Source organism: Ananas comosus, linkage group 3 (assembly GCF_001540865.1).
Source record: "Ananas comosus cultivar F153 linkage group 3, ASM154086v1, whole genome shotgun sequence".
Taxonomy (NCBI): Eukaryota; Viridiplantae; Streptophyta; class Magnoliopsida; order Poales; family Bromeliaceae; genus Ananas; species Ananas comosus.
Window position 1 is genome coordinate 15,908,140 of NC_033623.1, and position 25,559 is coordinate 15,933,698.

Genomic DNA, 25,559 nt, shown 5'->3' on the forward strand with positions numbered 1-25,559 from the left:
ACTATCATGGATTTCGTGCATCTACACTTTCTAGCTATTCAGTTTTATCTTATTATCTAGGGCCTCTCCTACCACAAACTAATGTTCAAGTCCTTTGTGATCTTATCCAAGTAATTTTGGTAGCTCTCTAGTCCTGACGACACCTTCGATAAAGCATTCGTACCTGATGCACTGCATTGTGCCTTTTGGAAATGTCAGGAATGATGCTTGCCACAATTTTAGATTGCCTTGAAAGAAAACAGTGATTCCTTGTTCAAACTTTCTAGATAACACCACTCTGACATATCAATTTCTTAATCTGTCCAAAGCTATAATCAAAGTTTGAACACCTGTTATTTATTATCCTCCAAAGTAAAAGACTTAAAACCACAAGAAATCGGGGAGAAATCATGCGACACGAAGATGCTTATAGAGAAATTGCCCTCAGATATTCATGCGAAAGCAGATAATTGTTGTTTTCAACAATTAAATGTCCTGTTCAAGTTCTTCACTTCTGAATGTTGGACTTAGAAATGATAAAACCTACATTGGAGTTCCAAGATATAGCTATAGTCTTATGCCTTTGAAATGCAATAGTTTCCACCTCTGAATCAAGCGTATTTAAGGTAGCACAATCAGCAAGAATGACATGATAACTTCCAGAACTACAAAGTAACAGGCAGAAATCTTGGCATCCAAGGGTTCCTAACAACATTCTGTTTTTTGCTCCATTGAGTTTAAGAGATTTTATTTATGTAAGTAGCAAGAGATTCCCTGAAGACTAGAAAGGAGTGCAAACAAGTATACGCACCATACTTACTAAGTATTACCATGCTTCCATACTCAAATCTCATGTTACATAATGAGGAAGTTAGCAAGGAGATTGAGAAAGATGATTAATGTACAAAGTTAAATAACAAGTAAAAGAATTTCACTTGCATGCCTTACTTTATCTGCCTCTCAATTGACATGGTTCTGTACATGATAGCCCATGCATTTCAAGCTTGACCCCTTCGGTAAGAATGAAAACTAAAATGGTGCATTTGTTGCCTCTAAGACTCGTCATGCTGCTCTTCGGCACTTTTTTCCTCTTCTGGTGCACTTTCAGTTTTATCATCATCCTTTTGACGAAATCTTAAACGGACAGGCCTATCCAACAGTTCCTGTGGATGGCATTGGATATACTTTGTAAATATGTAAACAACTTGAGAGGTTAAAAATGTAAACAACATCCTACGGTCCTACCAAACAGATCGAAAGTTTGCCAGCAAAGAGGGCAAAGCATCTGTCCACTTCTACGAAAAAATTTGGTTGACACATGCAATTTTGTTCATTGGGCCTTTCGACTTACATAAGAAGTAGGTCGAAGATAAACCCCATATAGTGGAAAAACTGCAAACTACATAATTCCCATGTAGTGATACTTCTGATCAAGTAAATTCATTTACTGGACCTAAAACATATTAAAGTTACTTAATGCCCCATTAGGTGAGTAATTCCCATGTAGCGATATAAAGCATATTAAAGTTACTTAAGGCCCCATTAGGTGATGCTAAAGCAATTTCACTCTGAAAGCTTTTATTGAATATCATCTTATAATGAGATGTTTAGCCAACTGGAGGCTGCATATAAGGCAAACTGGTTTGGCAATACAGATCACTCCTGTTCTATCTACAATTGAGTGCTATCTGCAATTGAGTGATTTCTATTTTGCTTTCAACCCATATCTTCACACAATTAAAAATAAAAAAAACTAAGCAAGTTTGCTTAAAGAAGCATTTACATACCACTGTTGAGGACTTGAAGGCTCCCCAGAAAATTAAAGATAATGATAGGCACAGTAAAATCAAAAGATCAGATGAGGCATTTTGGAAGTCTTCAGTGTAGTAAAGTACTGAAGTTTTAATGAGAGAACCAATAAATATAACACTTTTAAAATAAATAAATAGCAGAGTTGGGAACTGAAAATCCGTTTTACCTTGCCATCCAGCTCAGCTATAGCAGCCGCTGCTTCCTCTTTTGTAGCAAAAGCAACAAAACCATACCCGGCAGACCTTCCTGTAGCGTTCTCAAAAACAACTCTGGCGGATAATGGCTTATATTTTGCAGAGAAGAACTCTTTAAGGTGAACGGACCTAGCTTTCCAAGCAAGATTTGAGACATAAATTTTATGCCTTTCTTCTACAAGACTAGCACCTGGTGGAGGAGGTGGTGCTGGCTTCCTGAAGCTCTTGGCAAATTCCACCCTAATAATCCTTCCCGTTAATTCCTATACAGTTTAGAAGCGAAATGCAGCTCAAACTAATACTGTATTATCAACCTAGTGCAATTAAAGAACTTGTTTCAGTAGGTCAAGAAAAATGAGTGACATTTCTTCTTAGGCCTATTATCCCTGTTCAGAAAAGATATTAGACAAAGTCCTTCAGTAATTCCTATAAATTTTAAGAAATGGAGCAAAAACAAGTCATTTGCCTACAGAGGGAAAACTATCTTCAACCATTACGTAATATTATCATGCTCCCACTGTATAATTATCAAGAATCCCGGCATTTCAACAAAAAGCATCGAACCTAAGCAGATAAAGCATAAACTTTTAACCATTCAACCCATATACTGCTAGACACAGTAGTATTTCACTAACAACCAGATTTCATGCCATTAAACTCTTCATGAATCAACCACGCACCTATCACTTCTAATATTGAAAAGAGATAAAAATATGTTAGCCACTAGTCTTCTGTAATTAAGGATAATCAAGAAAAGAAATCAACCAAGGTTTATTTAATTTAATCAGAGCTAATCAAGCAAACCAGCCTAGAACCCAGAACTGAGCGGCATAAACCCAAAATATGCCCTAGTTTCCTTACATAAGAGTCAAATCTATCAATCACGGCACGCGCCTCGTCCCCCGAAGCCATCGTAACGAACGCGAAGCCTCGGCTTTTCCCATTCTTCTGCTTAATGATCTTTAAAAAAAAAGGCCAAAAAATCGGGGAAAAAAAAACTCGTGAGCATCAAGAAACGACTGGATCCGGCGACTAAAAGCAATTAGGGTTAGGGGTTCAAGGACACCTCCACATCCTTCACGGTGCCGCACTCGCCAAATAGCTTCTGAATATCGGGAGCGGAGAAGTTCCACGGTAGGTTCACCACGTAGAGCTTCCGCCTCTTCTCCTCCTCCTCCTCCTCCTCCTCCTCCACCGCCGCCGCCGCCGCCGCCGCCGCAGCGACACTCCCCTCCTTCGACGCCGCGGCTCCCTCCGCGTCCCCCACCGCCACTTCTTCGACCGCGGCGCGGCGGCGGAGGCGGAGGCGGAGGAGGCGGGAGGAAGAAGACGATGGCGCTGACCGGGAATTGGTGAAAATGGCGGGGGTATAAAGGGAATTACGGGATTTTATGGCGCGAGGCAGAAGTTTGAGACTAGGGGAGAAAAAGAGAGCCGTTGTCGTCGCCATCCGATTCCGAAGAGGGGTTTGAGATCGGGAGGGTAGGGATTGGATAGAGGATAAAATATAGAGGGGACGAAATTGCCGAAATTGCCCTCCGCTGGGATTTGGATAAGTCCGTCGCTCTCTCTGGTCCATCCACCATGGGGTTGCGATATTTATCCCCAAGTAATGGGCCTGATTTGGGCCCACATTAGAACAAAAGCGGCCCAACTTCGGACCCAAACTCTGCCAATTGTCCGAACAGAAATATTTGCCTACACTTGGTCCACAACGTCCTCGATGGACCAGTGTCCTTTTCTTAAAATAGAAGTGCATTTCTGGGTGTTATGGGATTCAACTGATTAAGTATTCTAAAATCTAAGTATTCTAAAATCTAAAACAGTGGTGACGAGAGAGAGAGAAGAGCATTAGATTGCCACTTGTTGTATCGGAACGAAGCTCGCTCTCTCCCCATGTGCACCTGACCGATAGGGACTGAGAGGGACTCGCGAGTGAGACTGTGAGCGACTGAAGAGAGAATGTGGTAAAAAATGCACGAGGCGACGGGCTCCCCTCCCTCCATGCTTCGTTTGAAAAAACAGGCCCCATTTTGTTCTTTCCTATTTCGGCTTAAAAATGTAAACCTTTGTGGTCCCGCCAAAAAGATATTTTATTCATGTTTCCGCTCTAATTGGCCCGACGAACTATAATCCTCATCATCATCTTCTTCTTCTTCTTCTTCTTCTTCTTCTTCCTCCGCGTTGAGAAAGAAAGGGAAGGGTGGGGGGGAAGAGAAAGCGACGGGTGGGATGAAGGGGGCGAGGAGATCAGCGGCGGAGGCGAAGCATCTGCGGTGGAAGGAGGAGGAGGAGGAGGAGCAGGAGGGGTGGCGGTGCCGGAAACACCCGTTCCAGCCCCGTTACGGCGTTTGCCCCGCGTGCCTCCGCGACCGTCTCCTCCGTTTGTGCCCGGAATGCGCTAACGCGCGCCCCTCGTGCGCGTGCGCCCCATTCTCTTCCTCCTCCTCCTCCTCCTCCTCCTCCTCTTCTTCCTCTTCCTTCTCCTGCCTCTCCTTCCCCGCCGATCTCCCCCGATCGGGCACCACTGGGGCGACCGGGAGAGTCTCGAGCCTCATCGAGCGGGAGCCCCCGTTCCAACGGTCCGGATCCGTCGGGGTCGTTCACGTCCCGCGGTCGAGATCCGCTACGGGCGGCGGGGGATCCGGCGAGGAGAGGCGGCGGCGATGGGCGGGGCTGTGGCCGTTCGCGTCGGCGAGGAATGAGTCGGCGGCGGAGGGGTGGAAGTGGCACTTCCCGAGCCCGATGAACTTGCTCCGCTACCGGAAGTCGGAAGCGTCCGGAAGAGGCCGCCGTTGTACTGGGGTTGACGATTACCGCCGTTAGAGAGGTACAAGCAATAAAGAAAAGAGAAGAGAGAGAAAAAAAATAAATGAGAAATTTCTATTTTGAAGCTAGCCTGTGTTTGGACTTCTGAGTTGTACACTCGTACATATTGTTCATGGATTTAGCTGAAGTTTGGACTTATAAGCTGTAAATATGTTTATTTTCTTATGAAGCTTCTGAAAGTTTGTTCAAACAATGTACTTTGTTTTTTCTTTTCTTTTTTTCTGTTTTTTTTTTTAAGGTCAGAGTTTGGAACAACTCTGCACTCTCATTTTTTCCTACCATGGCAACGTCCAATGTGGAGGCTCTGTTGTTTGCGAAAAGTGAATGAAATGGGTGTTTTTTAAGATGGGTTAATGAGAGATGGATATTACCAGCATACTTATAAATAGAATTTAAAATTTACAACTTAAATTAATAATTTATAACTAACTTAATAAAATTTTTAATATTAAAAATTTAAATTTTTAAATAGAAGATGTAAATATGCAATGTAGCTGAGGCTTAAATTCATCTTTTACCACACAGCCCAAAAAGCATCAGTTTTATGCTCGCAACTTATCCAGCTGTTACTAGTACGAGTAGTTCAATGACGTCTCAAACAGTACGAGTAGTTCAATGACGTCTCAAACACTAGAACCACCTTTTGCAGTAAAATCCTCTCGGCATCTCAGCAATGGGGCAAAACATGAGAGCTTACCATTTTCAATTGAAGCTTTAAAATCTCAATTTGATCTTATTATAGTTACCTGCTTTAATTGGAAGGTTCTTGATTCTTTCTGTTGTCAGTCGTGTAGCTACAGAGAAGCTCCAAGGTCCAGGCAATGTTGCGAAGCAACATAAAGAGACGGGCTACAACAACAGAACTTTGGCTGCTGCGATAAATGCAGAACCAAACCATAATGTTCTCCCATCAAAGCTGTTTAAGGGTTGAGTTGCACTAAGAAAAGCATCAAATCACTGTGCAGAAAATTTGATCATGAGGGTTCACAAAAATTACAGTTGCTTATATCCAAACTGAAGAAGAACAGCTTTAATTAAATTAAATTAAACAAGAGGATGACCTCAAGCACAAATGCCGCTTCTAATCACTTAAAAGAAAAAAAAACAAAACAAAAAAAGCAATTAAAGTCGACAGATTTGATAATGAGCGATGGAAAGAACCTGCGCTATTGATCCATTGACTCCAGTTCCATCGGCTCCTGCGCCCTGGAAATTAACAGATATTGCGAGTCATTGCACAGTCTCCACAATTCCATGCTCTTCAAATCCCTGGGTTACTCCACATTTATGCAGAACACCACGCGAAAGAGATAAATTACTATATTCTTACTTACCATATTGACGACTGGTTGATACCGAGGCCATTGCATGTAAGTATCATTCCCTTGAATCTTGTCAGGTATTCCTGAATTACCGGAAAAGCAATAATCAGAAAAGGCACAAAGGTGCGGGTGTCACCTATCACTAAGATGTAATCCTTACCCGTAGAGTGTATCTATTGATCTCATAACTACCAGATATATCATACTCAAGTCTTTTAACTGGATCACTTAGCACTGCAAAACATCCATAAATTGCAGATATCAGTTTTCCTATCCCACTTCTCACATCACTTTCTAATACTCATCTAAGCTAATTCTGGAAGAACTCTGTAATATAAATATTGTCTTACCAAATAAAAACTGGCTTTGCACGATCGAATACTAGACAGAGCTAAACGAACAGGTCTATTTTTATGTATAATATTGTGAGATATAAACTTGAAAGCATCATTTTTTGAGCGGCAAGTTTACATCTAGGCATGCATTGGAACCTCACAAAATAAAACAGGAAAAGAAAGGAAGAAGCATATGACACCTAATAAGGAAGCGGGGCTTCAATTACAATTAGTCCTTGAAGTTGGATCCTGATTTTTAATTATATTCTCAAACATTCAAATTTAATAATTTAGTCTTTCGACATAAAAACTAAGTCTATCTGCTAATATACCGTCCAGGAAAGAAAAGTATGTTAGCATCATTTGCTGCCCGGATAAACCTTAAAAATTGCATGACGGCAAAGATTAATGATAATGGCAACATTGCATCTATCTTTAGACAGTGAACTCACAGAAAGACTTGATTGTTATGCATGACAAACTCCAATGACCAAATAGTTAGTATTAGAACTTTAAAGATGAAATTGAAATTGAGATCAAACATCAAATGCTAATAATTTGTTTTAACCCTATGCAATTAAAATGAACTATTACCTTTGTAAGCTTCATTGATCTCCTGAAATTTCGCAGTCACAGCACTGTTGCCCTTATGCTTGTCAGGATGCCACTTCTACAAATAAGTATACAAAATTCAACTGATTATTCCCTTAAATATTTATAGCACATAGAATAACAGCATGAAATATAACGCGAATAGAGTAACAACCCACCAATGCCAGTCGTAGATAACTCAATCTTATACTATCATCTGTCGCATCGTAATCGACCTCCAGAACTTTATAGTAGTCCTATAAATGGGATGCAGCTTAATACATAACATGACAAAAATAAATAGTAGTATAATGGCTAAACTTGATACAAAATCTGCTGCTGATGGTTATATTTATGACAGTTAACCTTGAATAACATATTTATTTTACATCCAGAACAAGTTGGGAATTCGACTACAAAAGTTCATCTGTTTTCAATTAACTCCATAAAATTTTAATGAACTTTGGGATTCGGTTAGTAAATATAATTTCTCAAACACAGGATTAGAGGATTAAAATTCTCCTAGTATGAAGCAGACAAAAGGTGCTCAATAATCTTTCTTGAATAGGAATTAGACAGTTACAGCTTACAAGTGAAGAAAGATTTAGTGGCCCATAAGTTAACAAATGATTAATGTTTGAAGGCAGAACGAGAGTCATTTAACCAAGTCTGAACAGCACCAAGTTCGAAGGAATATCATTTAATGCCATGTTGTTATAGCTCTTGCTGTTTCAGTAATCTAGGAATCATAAGATTGTAGTAACATAGGAATCATAACTGGCAACAAAACTAAGGAACTACCATCAACTAGAAGTAAGCACAAGTTGCACGATGAGACGTCAAGATAGATTTGCAGAGCACTTTGATCGAGCTAGAGTTAGCGAAACATGAAGTCTTAAAATTAGAGTTTCTAAAGATTTGCACGGCATATCCAACTTTACTACACCTAGCTTATTGGATCCTCATTTCCAAAAATTTGTTGCATCAGTGTATCGGAATCGTGTATTAACCATATCTTTCATCTGCAATACAGTTGAAGTTAATTCCATCGTAAAGATAGGATTGCACCACAAGATCAACGCATATGAGTGCATTTATTACCAGCTCAAGCTTAAGGAAAATTACTGGAGAAAGAATCTGGCCCTAAGCCCAGCTTAGTTCACCAACACCTAGCCTTCCCAGCATTGAAATTTCCAACTAACGGCTATAATGTTTCATTCAAAACTCAAAAGTGAAAAAAAAAACACGAGTGACTTGAACTACCTGAGCAGCTAATTGCATCAAACGATCAAACAAGGATATTAGAAACCATAAACTACTAGTCGAAATGACGCTAACCGAACAACTTTTATCCACGGCAAAGATCCGGTCAGATGCTACAGTTCTTGATCACAATACAAAAAATCACTTATTCGAGCGTAAGTAGCCAAAACAACCCTCGCATTGCGTTCGAGAACATCAAAATCACACAAATTACTAGAATAATGGGAATCAGTTGCGATATTCGTCCAAATTGAGACGAGGAATTGGGGATTCGAATAGCGTTTGTGAATCGGATCAGATGCTCCGTACCTTCTGCGGTTCCTCCCCGCACTCCATACGATTCAATGCACCGCGCGGCGTATGAAGGCCCGCTCACATCCTTCATCACGAGTAGACGAGCGATCGCGAAGAGGAATCGGATCGAGTAAGGGATCTTTATTTGATTCGGAAAAGGAGGAGAGCGAGAGAGAGGAGGAGGAGGAGGAGGAGGAGGAGGAGGCGACGACAAAAAGGGGGAAATATTAGGGTTCCGACGAAGACGGAGGAGGGGTCGCGTGAGAAGGGGCCTCGGATTGGATAGGATTATTATAAAGAATGACTGCGGATGACGATGATGACGCGGCCGCGGCGAACACCTCTGGTAGGGGGTTTGGTTGAGGGAGGCCAATATTTTGCGAGGACATGGTAAAATGGTCGGGACCAACCAGGTGCGTTCAATATAATACAAAATAACCATACAAAACGGGCCGCGTAGCGTCTCATGACAAAATGCATTCCGTGGACATGATATGATATTATATTATTTATTTATAGTTTATAGAGAATGATTTATAATTACCTTTTTAATTTTGAATTTCTAATATCAATATGTAAGTTCATATCAAACTGCGCTGAATGGACGAGATATCATTGCATGGTATGATCTTGCAGTCGCTTTGACTATAAAATGTGTGAAAATTTATTTTCTAAATAAAAATTTCATAAGAATATTATTTTTAGAGTTTTTATTTTTTAATAAAATATTTGAAAAATAATCGCACTATTTTTCTATAAAATCTCGATAAATCTATTTCAAAAAAATTATCTTTTCTGCCATAAAACTTTATTTTGGGACATTTTTTAATAAACTATACATCCCCTCGATATTTGACTGGAGTCTATATTACCGTACATCTTTTTGAAATTTTTGTATGAATATGGTCATAATATTTCTAATTTAAATGTGTTGTGATAGAATTAATCTTTCTTGTTCTCAGAGAAAAAGAAAAAAATGTGATAGTTTTTTTTTATTGTACGATAAAGTTCCTTTCGTCGAGTTAGTTCAAAAACCACTTGAGCGATAAGTGCCGCCAGCAAATCAAAGAACACTGCTACATGCTAATAAACACTATTGGCTTTCCGTGTCCATTAGCAAGAGAAATTTTAAAACCCCTCAAAACGGATTCTTTTTGGTTGTAGGATTGAGATTTTTTTTCTTGCAAGATCAAACAAACAAATTGTCATAGAACATGCATGCACCAAGGATAAAAATGTAAGAAGAGAGGTGGATGGTGAAACTGTGGAAATAAGGCTCCTAAGATTTTTTTTTTTTTTTTTGAGAGAGATAGATAACACGCTATCCGCTTCGTTTATTTCATTTAGAAATAAACTTAGCTGGAAATGTGAATCAACTAGTATTCGAACTTGGGTCTCGGGTATCAACCACCAAGTCCTTTGCCACTTACTCTAGGGACGGTCGGTGGCTCCTAAGAAATATTGAAGATGAACATGGGAGGGATGGTGAGAAGGATAGATTACATATTTTAAGAAAAAAAAAAAAGATATTAATTGGAAGTATTGATTGAGTTGGATCCGTCGGATTGGCTTGTTGGACACCATAAGGACGTTTGTGTGTCCACTGAAAGTAAAGTTCAAATTAAAAAAAGTTTCCGATTTAATTATGATTTAGGTGAAAAATATTTCTCTTATTTGTTTATATAGTTATGGAACATAAAATTTTTAAGTTTTTTTTTATCTATTTTACAGAAAATGAATAGCGTAATAATTGAAGTTTCCTATCTTTAATATTTTATTATTTTTTCTTACTTTTTATTTTTTTTAATTGACTTCGACCAAAGTCAATTATAATAGTTTTGAGAGTTTGAGTTTTGTTTTAAAGTGAAGTTATTGTAAACAAAATAATAGAAAGTGAGCATTTAAATGTGTCTAGTACAGTTTATTACTATTTTTTCTGTCATTTTTAGAACGGACAAGATTGACCGGTTTGTTGTTTTTTTTTCATCATTAATTATTTAGATCATAAAATTTTATGTAGATTATCAACTTTCAAACAAACGACTTAATTAAAACAAACTGTAGTTTGATGATCTAAATAAAATTTCATCAAAATCTAGTGATCACCGTGTGATTGACCCTTAACTTTTTATCTCTAACTATATAAATTAATATTTGTCACATAAGAAATTTAAACTATTTATGGCAAAACCAACTTCTTTATCTTGAATTAAAAAATCTTCTAATTATTATTTTTTATTTATTTAATTTTGATCGTTTACTTTATAATCATTCAATGCAACCAAAAATAATTCTTATATACATATAAAAAAAATTTGTTATCTAGATAATGTAAATATTCTAGACGTCTCAAGTGGTGTGAGTCACTAGATTTGGTGGTACCAATCTTCATTCATCATCTACAATATATTCAATTCAATTTTTAATAAAAAATTAATAATATATCAAATTTAAAACAATACAAGTGGCGTATACTAGATTTTAATCATATACAGAGTATTCAAATATCTTTTACGCATATTCCATTAATTAGTACATTCTCAACACAAGTTTCACGGTTTAAATTACTTTTACAAATTTTATTCAAATCCCCGACTTGATACTATAATATATATGTTATGTTTTAGAATTATTATTGTTATTATTTTTATAATGTGTTAGATTTATATTGATATGTAAATAGATAATATCGTGGTTAGTTGTGATACGGAAAAGCACAGCCCATTCGGAATTTGTGCAAAAGTATTTATTAAAAAATCATTTTATTTTTCCAGTAATTAATCAACGGTGCTCTCTTTTCCTCTCATCCACTCCACATTAAAAACCACGCGCACCGCACGTGCCCAGCGCCTGCGAAAAACAAAAACCCTAACAGGCCCTTTCCCCGCACTCCCCTCGTCATCTTCCTCCTCACGCTCCCTCCCTACCCCTCCGTCTCCGATCATCTCGCTCCGGCGACGCCCCTCCGAACCCTAGCCGAGTTCGTGACCCCTCTCTCCCTCCCCTTTGTCTTTGCGTCGCCCTCCCCGTTGACCCGATCAAGCTAAACCCTAACTCGGCCCCACCGGCCGATCCCTAACCTCGCCACGCCATCCTCTGCTGCCTTTTCCCGCCGCCTCCGATTCTGCAGTGAGTCGTATTTTCCTCTTCTTTAATCCAACACTATGATGATCTCCGAAGTCGGTTTCCTCAAGTGGGTTTGGGTTTGGTAATGTAGAATCCAAGAACAATGCGGTTGCGTAGTTTATAACTTTGCATCATTTGCTGGTTTTATAAGGATCAGTATTAGGTTTTTTTTTTTTTTTTTTTTTCAAGTTCTTTTAGAAGATGTCATCCTCGACCTAATCTTGTTTGATTTTGTGGAGTCGTGGCTATGCAATCCTTGGTTTGCAGGTTAGATCAGTTTATGGCTGTATAAGGACCAAGATAGCTCTATTTTGAAATGCTACCTACACTAGGTTTGTAGCTACGGGTGGTGGTTTCCACATTGGGCATACATTACATTCCAAAGCTATAGCCTGATTCAATTTTCATCTGTTTATTTTATTTGATTTTTTCTAACGTCAATTTTACTTTATGCCGGGGCTTCTCTGCAGTTCCCTGATTAGAAAGTAGGAAGAATTCATCTCGTCAAGATATCTTCAAGAAAGTGGAATTCTCTGCATTAGTCCCCTCGAGTGAAGAAGGAAGTCAAGGAATTTTGAAGACATAATAACTTCTTGCCTTTCTAACATTAGAATCTAGTTATCTCAAACATTCTTTTTCTTATCCACTTAATATGAGCAGTTGAAGATTGCTTTGGAATCTAGCAAGAATTGCGATTATTGCTACACTTGAATTATCTGCATTGCTAATTGCATGTAAAATAATTCTACGTAGTTTATATCTGCTCGTTAGAATCGCAGCTTGCAAATATATTATTTTGCAAGGATTAATTAACTTTATCTGAGGAAGTACTATTATACATCTTTAGCTACTTGTTTAAGTATGACCAATCTAAATTCTAACGTGGGGCTAACTTTCTTGCTCAAACAGTGGAGCAAATTTATTTGTGAGTCTTAATGTAGGTATGCTGTTTAAATCTATTATGGTTGGAAGTATAAGATTTCAGATATTAGGAGGACTGGATTCATTAGATCTTGACCCCTTTTTATTTATTTTTCCTTCTCTGCCAACTGCCAACTAAAATCTAGCATATGAATCATAACATATTGGCTTAATATGCATATTGCATTTGGAATTATCAGTCTTTTATTTGTCGGAGGACAATATAGTATACCTTTTCTCTCGTTTCTATTCTTCATCGAAGAAAATCTAGCATATTGGCTAATCCCATCTTCCTTAGCTGTTATGTCTTTTATATATAGCAGAAACAGCTACCAAGCATATATACCTGTTCAATCTGTTATCTTTTTCTCTCTGCAGTCACGTGATTCTGTTTCTTTCTAGTTGCTGGTTCTCTTATCTTTTCTGCTTTTGTGACTTCGATGTTTCTTTGTTGGGTGCTACAGGGGAAGATATGCTTACACACGCACATTTTCTTTTTTTTTCCCAATGTAGGTACTATAAAGTTTTAGCTTGCATAAGAAGCTTGGATAGCGAAACCAGCAAAATATGGCAAATATGAATATAACCAACATTTTAGAAAAGGTAAGCATCATCCAACAGTTAACCACTTGCAAACCAATATGGCAATTTCCTTCACACTAAATACTGCCTGTACTCTGTTGTTGTACTTTGGCTCATTAATGAACTTTTGTCAGATGACAGGAAAGGATAAAGATTATAGATATATGGCTACTTCTGATTTGCTTAATGAGTTGAATAGGGAGGGTTTTAAAGCTGATGCTGACCTGGAGATAAAACTGACAAATACGGTTCTTCAGCAACTTGAAGATGCTGCAGGGGATGTTTCTGGTTTAGCTGTCAAATGGTCTGCATCTCCTGACAACCTAATTCAATTTTTGTACTTGACTTTTTTTCTCCTTTTTTTCTCCTTTTTTTCTTTCTTGATTTTTCGTTTGATTGTACATCTCGTCACCTCGTAGTCATTAAATACATTTTGTCAAACATTTTCTAGTTTGTATTTTCTTTGAATTATAATATACTACTGCTTAAGCATGACAAACTAAAGACTGTTTTGGATAAACTATGCATTGGCGACTCCTTCCTTGTTAGGATATAGACTCATAACTCCTTATTGTTGCAACTCCTTTTCTCACGGTTTCATTTTGTGAATCCCTCTGTGAGCTTTCTTACCTTTTCTTCCCCCTTCTTATTACAGCTTGACTCCACTTGTTAAGAAGGTTAATGAGGATAGAATCTTGGAAATGACAAATAAGCTCTGTGATAAATTGCTAAATGGGAAGGACCAGCATCGTGATATTGCTAGCATAGCTCTAAAAACGATCATTGCAGAAGTTACTACCACATCTCTTGCTCAACGGATACTAGTTTCTCTTTCCGCCGAGTTAATCAAGGGTGTAACCAGCTCTGTAAGCTCCTATGCTTTGCTTGCTTAAATTTGTGATAACCATACTGTACTTAGCAGCATGTCCTTCTCTTCTTTAGTTGACTATTATTATTAATTTCGATTTGTAACCTTGTTTGAATTTGCCTTCAAACTTTTGTAAGCTACTTCTCATTTTGGCTATTCAGTTCTATATTGTCTGGAATGTGTGGATATCATCTTTTTAGTTGTCAATGGTGCGATGCCGTTTTCTGGTTTTTGCTAGCACATGCATAAAAGATGTTCTGATTGGAGTTTGTATGATGTTATACAATTGGGTTCTATTTGTTTTTTTCCTCGGTTGGCAAGTATTTATTTGGTTATTATGTTCTGGCGACATTCTGTGCCATTTCATTTACAGGGAAGAAGTACAGAAATCAAGTGTGAATGCCTCGATATACTATGTGACGTCCTCAATCGATTTGGCAATTTGGTTACTAAAGACCATGAAGAAATGTTAAGTGCACTGCTCTCTCAGTTGAGTTCCAACCAAGCCAGCGTTAGGAAGAAGTCAATTTCTTGTATAGGTAAGGTTATATGATTGTGTTAGTTAATGTACTACCACGCTATTGCTCTTCTGCTATATTGTATGTTTCATAGATATCTTAAATTGTAATTTTCTGGTTGTTATTCTATTAATACATCGCTAACTGTGTTGCTTGGTTTGCAGCATCACTTGCCTCAAGCTTGTCTGATGATCTGTTGGCTAGGGCCACTTCTGAGGTGGTTCAACTATTGAAAAATAGGAGCGTAAAACCTGAAATCACCAGAACCAACATTCAGATGATTGGAGCTCTTAGGTATGTTTCACTTGGGAGATCTTGTTTACCTTTGACCTTGGTTCTCTAAGTTAACTTTCTAAGTTTTATATGCGGTTTCAGTCGTTCCGTGGGATACCGCTTTGGGCCTCACCTTGGTGAAACTGTTCCATTGCTCATAAACTACTGCACAAGTGCATCAGAAACTGATGAAGAACTCCGTGAATACAGTTTGCAGGTAAATGAAGTTTCTTTTCCCCCTCATAGAATATTGTTTGTGATTTCATATAAATAATAATGCGTACCCCTTAAAATACCTGAAATTTTGTAAATTCTCTTGCAAATTAGTATTTCCATGTTTCTCCTGAAAACGGAATTTTATACATTCATGCATTTGCTGGGGTACATGTGCATATACTATTTTTGCATGGATGCCCCTCGCTAGGGTGTCCATGCTGGCTTATTTGCTCAATTTTGTATATTTTTAAGAAATACATTACAAAAAGTTATATCCTGAAAAGATACGAAAAACATGTACTTGTCGAACTTCTGGCAGGCACTAGAGAGTTTTCTACTTAGGTGTCCAAGGGATATATCTTTATATTGTGAGGATATTCTGAGTCTTACTCTAGAATATTTGAGCTACGACCCAAATTTCACTGACAACATGGAGGAAGATACTGATGATGAAGGTCATGAGGAGGAGGATGATGAGTATGTTTCGCTCATACTTGTATAGCTTTAAACTCTTTTAGTTATCTGGTGGCTCATGCATCACAACTTTTGGCAGTGAAAGTGCCAATGAATATACTGACGATGAGGACGCAAGCTGGAAAGTTCGAAGAGCAGCAGCAAAGTGCTTATCTGCTATTATTGTTTCTCGGCCGGAGATGCTCTCAAAGATGTATCTGGAGGCATGTCAAGTATCTTTATATTTTTTTTATTATGATATAATATTTGTGCTAATTCATAATGGACAATTCTTTTTCTGTTTTTCTTTTAAACTTTGAACTAACATGACTAATTTTTTATGGGGTGTGATTTGCTGCTAGAATTGCAGTCACTTATTTTCTGTTTAATTTTACATGCTGTATATACTTGCATTCATGTCTAGTTGACATTAGCATGGGAGTGCGGAATCTAATGTTTCTTCGTTTTAGCAGGCTTGTCCAAAGCTGATAGAAAGGTTTAGAGAAAGAGAAGAGAATGTAAAGGTATTGCCAGATTTTTTGACTTATGAGATGAAATATGTAGAGAAACGTAATATTTATTTCTCTAATCAAATTTCATCAAGCTTTTTTTTTTTAACTTCAGATGGATGTCTTCAATACATTTATCGAGCTGTTACGCCAAACTGGCAATGTGACAAAGGGACAAATAGAGATTAACGAGTCGAGGCAAGTGACCAGTGAATTTTGATTGCCCAAACAAATACACCTTAAGACTCTTGATTTGGCATTTCATCAAGTTCTATCATGTACAAACTTGTTTCCATTCGTGGGATGTGTTGTTTTTGATTAGGTGCCTTATACTAAGACCAGGTCCTATGGTCTTTTGGTGTAGATCTTTTGTTCTATAATATATTGCAATTATGAGGTTTGATGATTTTGTTAATATTTGGAGCCTTCTCCCATGGACTAGGAATTACTTTGTTAGTAATTCAAGAAATTTTCCATAAATAGCCAATTATTGAAGCAGATAGATCAGTGTAATGATGGATGTGCATTGATTGTTTAGCTGCAATAGGATTGCAACATTTCTTGATGTCAATTGCTCTAGAATCAGCTAGAGGGTTTGTTGACAATCCATTGAACATTGCCTAAAATTTCTGTTCATCATGTTGCATCTGTCACAACAATATGCATGGCGCACAGATGACTGGACTGTCGAGCAGGAACCATCCCTCATTTTTTTCCCTCGAAAGTTAATGTGGTTCATATTTTTCTCATCTTATTCTTGAGTTGAATATTTTGATGGGCCATTGCATTTCGGGGAGATTTATTTTCTTTGAATCTACATTATATATTCTGCTTTTGTGCTTGCTTGCTTCTATCATGCTGTACTGATTAGTAAAAAGATCACTGTAGATAGTGGAGTGATGATATAGCAATATCGAAGTGAAATCGCTATTTATATTGAAGAACTTCATGTTGTATTTAATGAAATTTTTGGTGGTCAGTCAGCTGCTATGTGATTCAATAGGGGAGACCGGGCATCATTCTCAACTGCTCTTTGTATTAATCCTGATATAAAATCTTTTGGACTTCAGATTTACTGCAGTAATATCTGCTTTGGTTGAACTTTGATGGATAGTGAAATGCAGTCACGTAAAATATATATAAACAGATTGTGGAAGATTCTATTTAAATCATTTTTGTGATAAGAAAGCAGCAGATGCACTTTGTTGTATAATTCTCTTTCCATTCAGATGAACTCTGATTGATTAATGTTTCTTCTCATGATTGCAGTCCCAGATGGTTATTGAAACAAGAAGTGCCCAAAATTGTCAGATCAGTTAATAGACAATTACGTGAAAAATCTATTAAGACGAAGGTATGCCTTTTGTTTTTTAATTTCTTTGTGGTTTATGTTTGCCAATTGTGGTTATTTCAATATGTGTTCTTTCAGGTTGGAGCATTCTCAATATTGAAGGAGCTTGTCGTTGTCTTACCAGATTGTCTTGCGGATCATATTGGCTCGCTTGTTTCTGGGATAGAAAAGGCTCTGAACGTGAGTTAACTTTATGTGCTAAGCTGAGAAATACTTCCTTTAATCTAGTTATTTCTTGCCTAGTACCTTAATCTAGCTGTCATATTTCATTTTCTTTTGCCAGGATAAATCATCTACATCAAATTTAAAGATTGAAGCTCTTGTTTTTACAAGATTAGTCATGTCTTCACATTCGCCTTCTGTTTTTCACCCATACATCCAGGTACTATCAAGTTTTCTCTGTTGTTCTCTTTGTGCTCAATTGAGTCGTTAACAAATGGCGTTGTAAATAGAATATTTACAGGAGCAAATTCCAACGATCTGTTTTTCTTTGCTATACTTGGTAATTCTTTTTAGCCAGTTAATAGTTACGTTAAAAGACTACCAGCATGAGTAATTATTTTATTGTTTTCGTCCTGCTCTAACCTGTCTTGGGAAGCTGGTTGTGGTCACTTAGTTTGATATTTTTTTTGTATTACTTTATCGCCATTATATGTTTATTGATTTTAAATGTAGTATATCTTATACACAGTGCCATGATTTACCTCTTAGTTCTTGGTCACTTGCTGAATTCCAGGCACTATCTAGTCCTGTATTATCTGCTGTTGGAGATAGATACTATAAGGTTACTGCCGAAGCTTTACGAGTCTGCGGTGAGCTAGTCCGTGTCATTCGCCCTACTTTTGAGGTGACATCTATTATGCATCAATATAACAATCTTTTTTGACACTTGTGGTTTCCTGTTGACATGAGCTCTTTTATGGTGCAGACTAGTTCTCTGGATTACAGACCTTATGTCACTCCAATTTACAAGGCTATCTTAACTCGATTGGCAAATCAGGATCAAGATCAGGTTGGTCAAATTGTGTTGCTAAATCTTCTAGTGTTTTTTTAAATCTGACTGCTGTCTATTACCTCTTACCAGGAGGTCAAGGAGTGTGCTATATCTTGTATAAGCCTTGTGATTTTTTTACTTTTGACTGCTGTCTATTTCTAAATGTGTCTATTACCTCTTACCAGGAGGTTAAGGAGTGTGCTATATCGTGTATGAGCCTTGTGATTTCAACTTTTGGTGATAGCCTTCAAAGGGAATTGCCTATGTGCCTTCCCGTCCTTGTTGATCGGATGGGTAATGAGATTACCCGACTTACAGCAGTGAAGGTCAAAAGTACTTCTATAATGTTAGTCTAATTCTTATGTTGCGCTGTATATGTATTCTCTTATGTAATTTTTTTTTTAATTCCTTTCAGGCATTTTCAGTGATTGCTAAGTCACCTCTTCGGATTGATCTATCATGCGTCCTGGAGCAAGTTGTTTCAGAGTTAACAGCATTCCTACGGAAGGTACAGAATGCCTAGGAATCGTTGGAAAATTGGATGGAGACTCAATTGAATGTTGGTTATACTTCTCTTTTGCAGGCTAACCGAGCATTGAGGCAGGCAACGTTGGGAACCCTTAACTCCTTAGTTGTCTCTTACGGTGATCAAATTGGCTCATCTGCTTATGAAACCATAATTATCGAGCTTTCAACTCTCATAAGGTCATTACATTGTGTCAATCTGACAATCTAAAATCACTTTGATATCCCTGCCTTTCTTTTGGTTTTCTGAACACAAATTCTATGTGGAGTTTGCTGATGGATGATAAATTGCTCATAATCTGTACATCTATGGTTTTTTTTGGCAAATAAAATTAAAACCATAATCATGAGACTTTCTGCTTTGTTTTTTTTTCCCCTTGAAAGATACCATTCCGCATTCAGCTGGGGCACATTCAAGCTAACTAACAATGAGAAAACACAGCAGTTTGTCAGCTGGTTCATCCAATCACATATAATTTGTTTTTAAAGTGAAAAAAATGGGAATGGTACCAAACTAGACTTCAAGTTCCCTTACTATTATGAACACTATAATTGACTTTATTACTCTTTTGGGCAGCGACATGGATCTGCATATGACTGCCCTTGCTTTAGAACTTTGCTGCACAATGATGACCGACAAGAAATCAAGCCAAAATGTTGGTCTGACAGTCAGATATAAAGTTCTACCTCAAGCACTTGTATTAATAAGGAGCTCTCTGTTGCAAGGTCAAGCACTACAGGTATGGCATTCGACTTGTTGGCTCAGCTGGTGCTTCTTTAGATTGGCTGCTTGAGTAGAGTTATTCAAAGAAGCACTAATGGTTTTCGTGTTCCATACTCCTATACAGCTTCTCGCTGCAGCAAAAGCAGAAGATTCAAATTGTGAATTATGCTTTTTGTCGCGAAAGCTCCTTACACTTTTTTGTCACATGAAAAACCTCAGACACTCCTGAAAGCTTCTGCTTTCTTCAGTATAGAAGCTACCCCAAAAGCCAAGGTGCCCCAAAAGTGGGATTTTGGAGTTACTTTCATGCACTAACATAGGGCCTTATTACTGTGCAGGCACTACAAGGATTCTTTGCTTCACTTGTTCATTCGGCAAATACAAGTTTTGATGATTTGTTGGATTCTCTTCTTTCAAGTGCTAAACCATCGCCACAGGCTGGTGGACTTGCTAAACAGGCTTTATGTTCAATTGCACAATGTGTAGCTGTACTTTGCTTGGCAGCTCGTGAGCAGAAGTGTGCATGTACTGTCGAAATGCTTATGGCCATTTTGAAAGATGACAGCAGCATTAGTTCTGTAAGATCTTGTGTCTTTTTTTAAAAAAAATATTTTGTTATATACCTATTCTTTGTTCTTTCCTTTTTATTTGGTTTATCTTGTCTTTTGCTGTTTTACTTGATGATTGCAAGTTGTTCCTGTAAGAATGTCCTTTTAGTCCAGCCTAGTCCTAGATATAGTGGCATTATCAATTTTGTAGGCCTACCTCGGGCCTTTGGTTGGTTCTGCTTTTGTTTACTTTTCTCCTTTCTGGTGCTTTTCTAGAAGTGCTTGAACAATGGAATTTAGATGATATTCTTTGGGTACTATTTGTTTTTTGCATCATCTCTTTCATATCAAAATATTATCTTGCATCTAGCTACTGATTTGCTAATTTTACGTCTAGTATTGATTTGTGTCTTATCCTGAAAAAAATGAGAATTTAATGCCATTTTCATCTTCTCACAATGATACACATTCCCTAATTTCCAAGATTTTCTTTATTCTTCTGATCTTTTAAACTTGGTAGCCATGATTTGCTGGTTTCAACTGTTGCTGTTGCTAGTCAACTGAAAGATGGTCTGTTCTTTTACAGGCATTAGGCAGAGTTATCTGTTACAGACTGTAATGATCAATTTATTTTGTTTTCAGGCTAAACAGCACCTGGCTTTGCTATGTCTGGGAGAAATTGGACGCAGGAAGGATCTGAGCATGCATGCAAACATAGAGAATATCGTGATCGAGTCTTTTCAATCACCTTTTGAGGAGATCAAATCGGCATCATCTTACGCTCTTGGAAACATTGCTGTCGGCAATCTCTCTAGATATTTACCCTTTATCCTGGATCAAATCGATAATCAGCAGAAGAAACAATATCTGTTGCTTCATTCCCTGAAAGAGGTGATTTGTTTTTCAAATTTTTATGACATCAAGCCTTACATTTTCTACAATTTCCATAACAAGTGCTGTTACTTAACTATCTTACAGGTTATTGTGAGGCAATCTATTGATCAAGCTGGCAAGAGTGAGCTTCAACATTCTTACATTGAGAAGATATTGACCTTGCTTTTTAACCATTGTGCAAGTGATGAGGAGGGGGTTCGCAATGTAGTTGCTGAGTGTTTGGGGAAAATTGCTCTAATCCAACCAGAGATGCTTATTCCTGCACTTAAGGTACACTGTATTGCTTAGTATAAGACCTGGATTCTCTTTTACTTCTACAACAGTCATAACGTAATATTTCTGTCTCCCTTTTGTTGGTAGGAGCGCACAGCTAGCCCAGCTGCTTTCACTAGGGCTACAGTTGTTGTTGCCGTGAAATATTCTATTGTTGAACGACCTGAGAAGATAGATGAAATTCTGTACTCTGAGATTTCCAGTTTTCTGATGCTGATAAAAGATAGTGACAGGGTAATGGTGTCTTTGGTTCATCATTTGTGCTAGATTGTTATGTATTTCTTCTGTATTATTACATTGTTTTTCACTCCAACTGCTTTGCAGCACGTCAGACGAGCAGCTGTCTTGGCTTTGAGTACAGCTGCTCATAACAAGCCAAATTTAGTTAAAGGTCTTCTTCCTGAATTATTGCCACTTTTGTATGATCAGACTGTTGTAAAGGTATATTCTTGTTCATCGGATATTTGTTCTGCATACTTTTTCTACGACTAATAGAAAATAGGGGAGAAGCATTAGGACGGAAGCCCCAGTCTCGGCTGTTGTTTGAAAGAGCCTTGTATAGGAGATAAATTTTGTGGAGACTGGAAGTGTTTCTATATCTGCTCTGGGCATTGTATCTTGGCCATTTTGGCCAATTTTCGAGAGCATCATTTGAGTAACTAATTTTCCTCGAAAAACAATTTATATCATGTTAAGCAATACTTTCCATAAGTTGACATTGTTCATCTCATTTCAGAAAGAATTGATCAGGACTGTAGATCTAGGTCCTTTTAAGCATGTTGTGGATGATGGCCTGGAACTGAGAAAAGCAGCTTTTGAGTGTGTGGACACTTTGTTGGACAGTTGTCTTGATCAAGTGAACCCATCATCGTTTATAGTTCCTTACCTCATTTCTGGCTTAAGTGGTGAGCATAATTAATTTCATATGTTATAATTTCATGCTACACATGATGGAAATTTTCTAGTTTAGTCTGAATTTTGTGAACTCTGACGTGCTGTTATAGTACTCTATTTTTTTTTCCATTTTGAGATTATTTTGATCAATGTTACGTTATATGGTTCAAATTTACTTTTTCTATCTCTTCATTTTCCTTTTTTGCCCCCATCAATTCTTTATGTCACATTTGAGGATCCTTATTGTGAATTCTGATATCTGCAGACCATTATGATGTAAAGATGCCTTGCCATTTGATTCTCTCGAAATTAGCAGACAAGTGTCCTTCTGCTGTCCTTGCAGGTTGGTTGCTTTTAAGGCCAAAACCATATTTTGAACTGCTGTCCATTCAACTGATGGTGCAATGTGTATTTTTTTTCTCTTATTCTTGCAGTTTTAGACTCATTGGTTGATCCTCTTGAGAAGACTATTACTCACAAACCAAAGACCGATGCTGTGAAACAAGAGGTTGATCGTAATGAAGATATGATTCGGAGTGCCCTTCGAGCAATCGCTTCCTTGAGTCGTATAAGGTTGGACTTTTTCCTTTTTAACTTTTCGAACTCATTAAGTGGAAAAAAAAAACAATTTTAGTTTCTTACTTTCTTCTGCGCCCGAGAGCTGAAACTCTAATCTAAAGCTTTTAGCTTCAGCTTCAGCCTTAAACTTCAGCAGTTTTGCAGAATCTCCAGCAAGGCTAAACAGGCTTTAAGTTGTTAGATACTTTAGAGAATAAAACTCGTCTTTATTTTTTGTAGAGAATCTCCTAGCTTATTTTACATCCTATGGGCTGCTGGACAGTTTGTTTCATAAAGAGATCTCCTTGGCCCTGTTTGATCTACTATTTTCTTTTCCTTCCCGACCTTTAAAGTTTAAACTCAAATTCTATAGCCTCATTACCTTGTTTTTATATGACAATCCTATCAACCTCTGGATCTTCATTTCTGTCAAATTTAAAACACCTGGATAAGTATGAAGTCTATTTCGCCCTATAAGGTAGGTGAGTGGATTCTTTTTCTTATTGAAGTTAGGGAATGGGTTCTTTTTCTTATTGAAGTCACAAACGTTGCTCTTCCAAGTCTCCATTCTGTGCTTATGGTAGATGTTGGATATGGCCTAATTATTGGATTTTAAGGCAAAAATTAAGTTGGCATGCCAATCATTGAAGTTAGCAGCTTCAGAACTAATTTAATATTTTGATTAATAAATATCTCATGAATCAAAGGAGCCGCCTAGCTACATTATTTTATCTTTGAAATCTTGAATCCTTTTTTTTAAATTGATATTCAGCGGAGGCGACTGTAGCTTGAAGTTCAAGGTGCTTATGAACAACATAATGAGCACTCCTGCGCTTGCTGAGAAGTACAACTCTGTGCGGTCGGAGTGATGATTGAATAGCCATCTGCTGCTTCAACTAGATCCCTGCGGTAAATTTTCCTGCCGAACTTCAGGGAAAAAAACTTTCCTTGAATACACAGTCCTTTTCTGGTTCGGGTATTTAAACAGTATCATGGTATTGTATTTAATTTTGAGTGGGTCGACATTGGTCAATTTGATGTAAAATGTGATGCAGCTGAAGAATTTTTGTAAATGCATTTACTCTTTCAGACTTAAATGTTTCTCCAAAAATTTATAGTCATACATATTTTATGGGCGCGTTGAGGAAGACTTATGGTTGGTTGGTTTAGCATCTTATTTGCTCGTGTAAAAGGAACTTCGATTTAATTTCAGTTTAGAAAAATAAGGTGGAATGTAGATTTTTGCATATTCCAAGTCTATGTCCTTCTATGGCAGCAGATTACAGGCATAGTTCACTTTTGGTTTAGTCCTACAATCTCTATTAAAAAGTCGGAAGTTTCGGGACCTTTATACTTTCGATAGTAAAATAGTTCTACTATATATATATATATATATAATTGAGCTCCTATACTTCTAAAAGTACCAAGTTATTGGTACTTGTAAGTTTTCGGTCTTTGGATTAAGGAATGTGCGGTTAGGATGATGTGGGTCTCCTAGGGTTGAGTGGGTGGTTGGTTGAATAGTATAATCAAACGGTTGAAAATGATTAAAGACGTAGATTTAACGATAAAAAACTTACAAGTATCAAGTGCTGGGTGCTTTTACAAGCACCATAGCGTATATATAGCGTATATATATATATATCTATATACTTATATTATGTAATTATATAGAGGGGCCTGGAAATACTTATTTCGATAACACAAGATTTTTCTATCAATGTTAACTCCTGATGGAAAATGTAGGCTAAGGATAATATTAATTTCTTAGGATTGAGTGTCCTTTTAGGATTTGAGTGGTCTCGACTGGATTATAATATTTAATCTAATGGTAAAAATGATGGAAGGAATGATCTTATAATCTAAAATCTTGATAGCCCAAAAAAAATATTTTGCTTATTAATTAGTATTCTAAGTCGCAACTATATATAATATAATAGAGTTGGACTGGGCTACATTAGTAGGCAAATCCATGTTTGATAAACCAGTTTTTTAGCCTTGTGATCATACTCTTCATTATTCTAAACCATATGATTAAATACTCATAACCACAGTGGGACCACTTCAACCCTAGGGGGATTCCACTCAACTCTAGACCGACTAATATCACTTGACCCTTCACAATTTTTCATCCAAGGTTAAAAACTTGATAGGCAAAAAAAAAGTTTTACTATTAAAGTATCCAGCCTAATCTATATATAGTATTAATATATATACTCTATATATAATATAATATATATATATATATATATATAAAGTTGACCATAGAAACCTGCGATAGCTAAACGGAGCCGTTTACTATCGGAGGTTGTTTTCGATGATGAGAGCTTCCAAATTGATGATCGCTCCGCTAACATGATCTATACCACTAAAGTGTTGTAGAAATCAATTTTCAAATCCTTTTCGACATCATTTGCTAATGATGCAAGGTTTCAAAATTTGTAATTTTAATGTGGATTAAGAACGTTTTCTCGTTAACGGTGTAAAGATATCCAAATCAATTGAATTTTTGTTAGAAAATCTATACAACTATCTTAAACAAATCTGTACCTTGATCTTGATTACCAAGACTTCTATCATCATTTTTAAAAATGAATATTTATCTTCACCATTCATGTTTCTGTTCACGTAGGATGATAAATAATAACTATCGAAAATGCGTGAAAATTGATTTCTAGGTTGTTTTAAATGTTTAGATCATATTTAACTTGGA

General features: G+C 37.2%; 2 protein-coding genes across 10 annotated transcripts; one reads left to right on the forward strand and one right to left on the reverse strand.

Moving 5' to 3' along the window:
* On the reverse strand, positions 716-9,002 carry LOC109707706 (chaperone protein DnaJ-like). Of its 9 annotated transcripts, none has more exons than XM_020229186.1 (7): positions 8,635-8,981; positions 7,242-7,319; positions 7,066-7,141; positions 6,149-6,219; positions 5,976-6,020; positions 1,958-2,248; positions 716-1,142 (listed from the first exon to the last, which is right to left on the reverse strand). In XM_020229186.1, exons 1-7 carry the CDS (start codon positions 8,659-8,661, stop codon positions 1,032-1,034), a joined length of 699 nt encoding a protein of 232 aa, XP_020084775.1. In that variant the 5' UTR covers positions 8,662-8,981; the 3' UTR covers positions 716-1,031. The 9 variants fall into 9 exon arrangements, with proteins under 9 accessions (XP_020084775.1, XP_020084774.1, XP_020084780.1 ...); XM_020229191.1 differs by lacking the exon at positions 716-1,142 and adding an exon at positions 6,297-6,370 and having other exon boundaries at positions 2,112-2,248; positions 8,635-9,002; XM_020229190.1 differs by lacking the exons at positions 716-1,142; positions 1,958-2,248 and adding exons at positions 4,649-4,785; positions 6,297-6,370 and having other exon boundaries at positions 8,635-9,002.
* On the forward strand, positions 11,471-23,994 carry LOC109707498 (cullin-associated NEDD8-dissociated protein 1). Its single transcript, XM_020228796.1, has 29 exons — positions 11,471-11,748; positions 13,180-13,269; positions 13,383-13,552; positions 13,904-14,114; positions 14,490-14,655; positions 14,799-14,928; positions 15,010-15,124; positions 15,443-15,600; positions 15,677-15,800; positions 16,050-16,100; positions 16,201-16,283; positions 17,355-17,439; positions 17,515-17,616; positions 17,720-17,818; positions 18,173-18,283; positions 18,365-18,448; positions 18,616-18,756; positions 18,846-18,938; positions 19,014-19,135; positions 19,533-19,695; positions 20,018-20,257; positions 20,870-21,118; positions 21,206-21,391; positions 21,482-21,628; positions 21,719-21,835; positions 22,131-22,299; positions 22,554-22,631; positions 22,723-22,861; positions 23,619-23,994. Exons 2-29 carry the CDS (start codon positions 13,234-13,236, stop codon positions 23,713-23,715), a joined length of 3,666 nt encoding a protein of 1,221 aa, XP_020084385.1. The 5' UTR covers positions 11,471-11,748; positions 13,180-13,233; the 3' UTR covers positions 23,716-23,994.

Bases quoted from the DNA above. Each gene is read 5' to 3' on its own strand.
- LOC109707706 (XM_020229185.1), bottom strand. From the start codon at position 3,744: ATGCACTTCTATTTTAAGAAAAGGACACTGGTCCATCGAGGACGTTGT. The intron at 2,946-3,051 runs GTGTCCTTGAAC...TTTTTTTTAAAG, and splicing joins GCACCGTGAAGGATGTGGAG to ATCATTAAGCAGAAGAATGG. The intron at 2,249-2,846 runs GTAAGGAAACTA...TAAACTGTATAG, and splicing joins TTGATAGATTTGACTCTTAT to GAATTAACGGGAAGGATTAT.
- LOC109707498 (XM_020228796.1), top strand. From the start codon at position 13,234: ATGGCAAATATGAATATAACCAACATTTTAGAAAAG. The intron at 17,440-17,514 runs GTATGCCTTTTG...GTGTTCTTTCAG, and splicing joins AAAAATCTATTAAGACGAAG to GTTGGAGCATTCTCAATATT. The intron at 22,300-22,553 runs GTGAGCATAATT...TGATATCTGCAG, and splicing joins CCTCATTTCTGGCTTAAGTG to ACCATTATGATGTAAAGATG.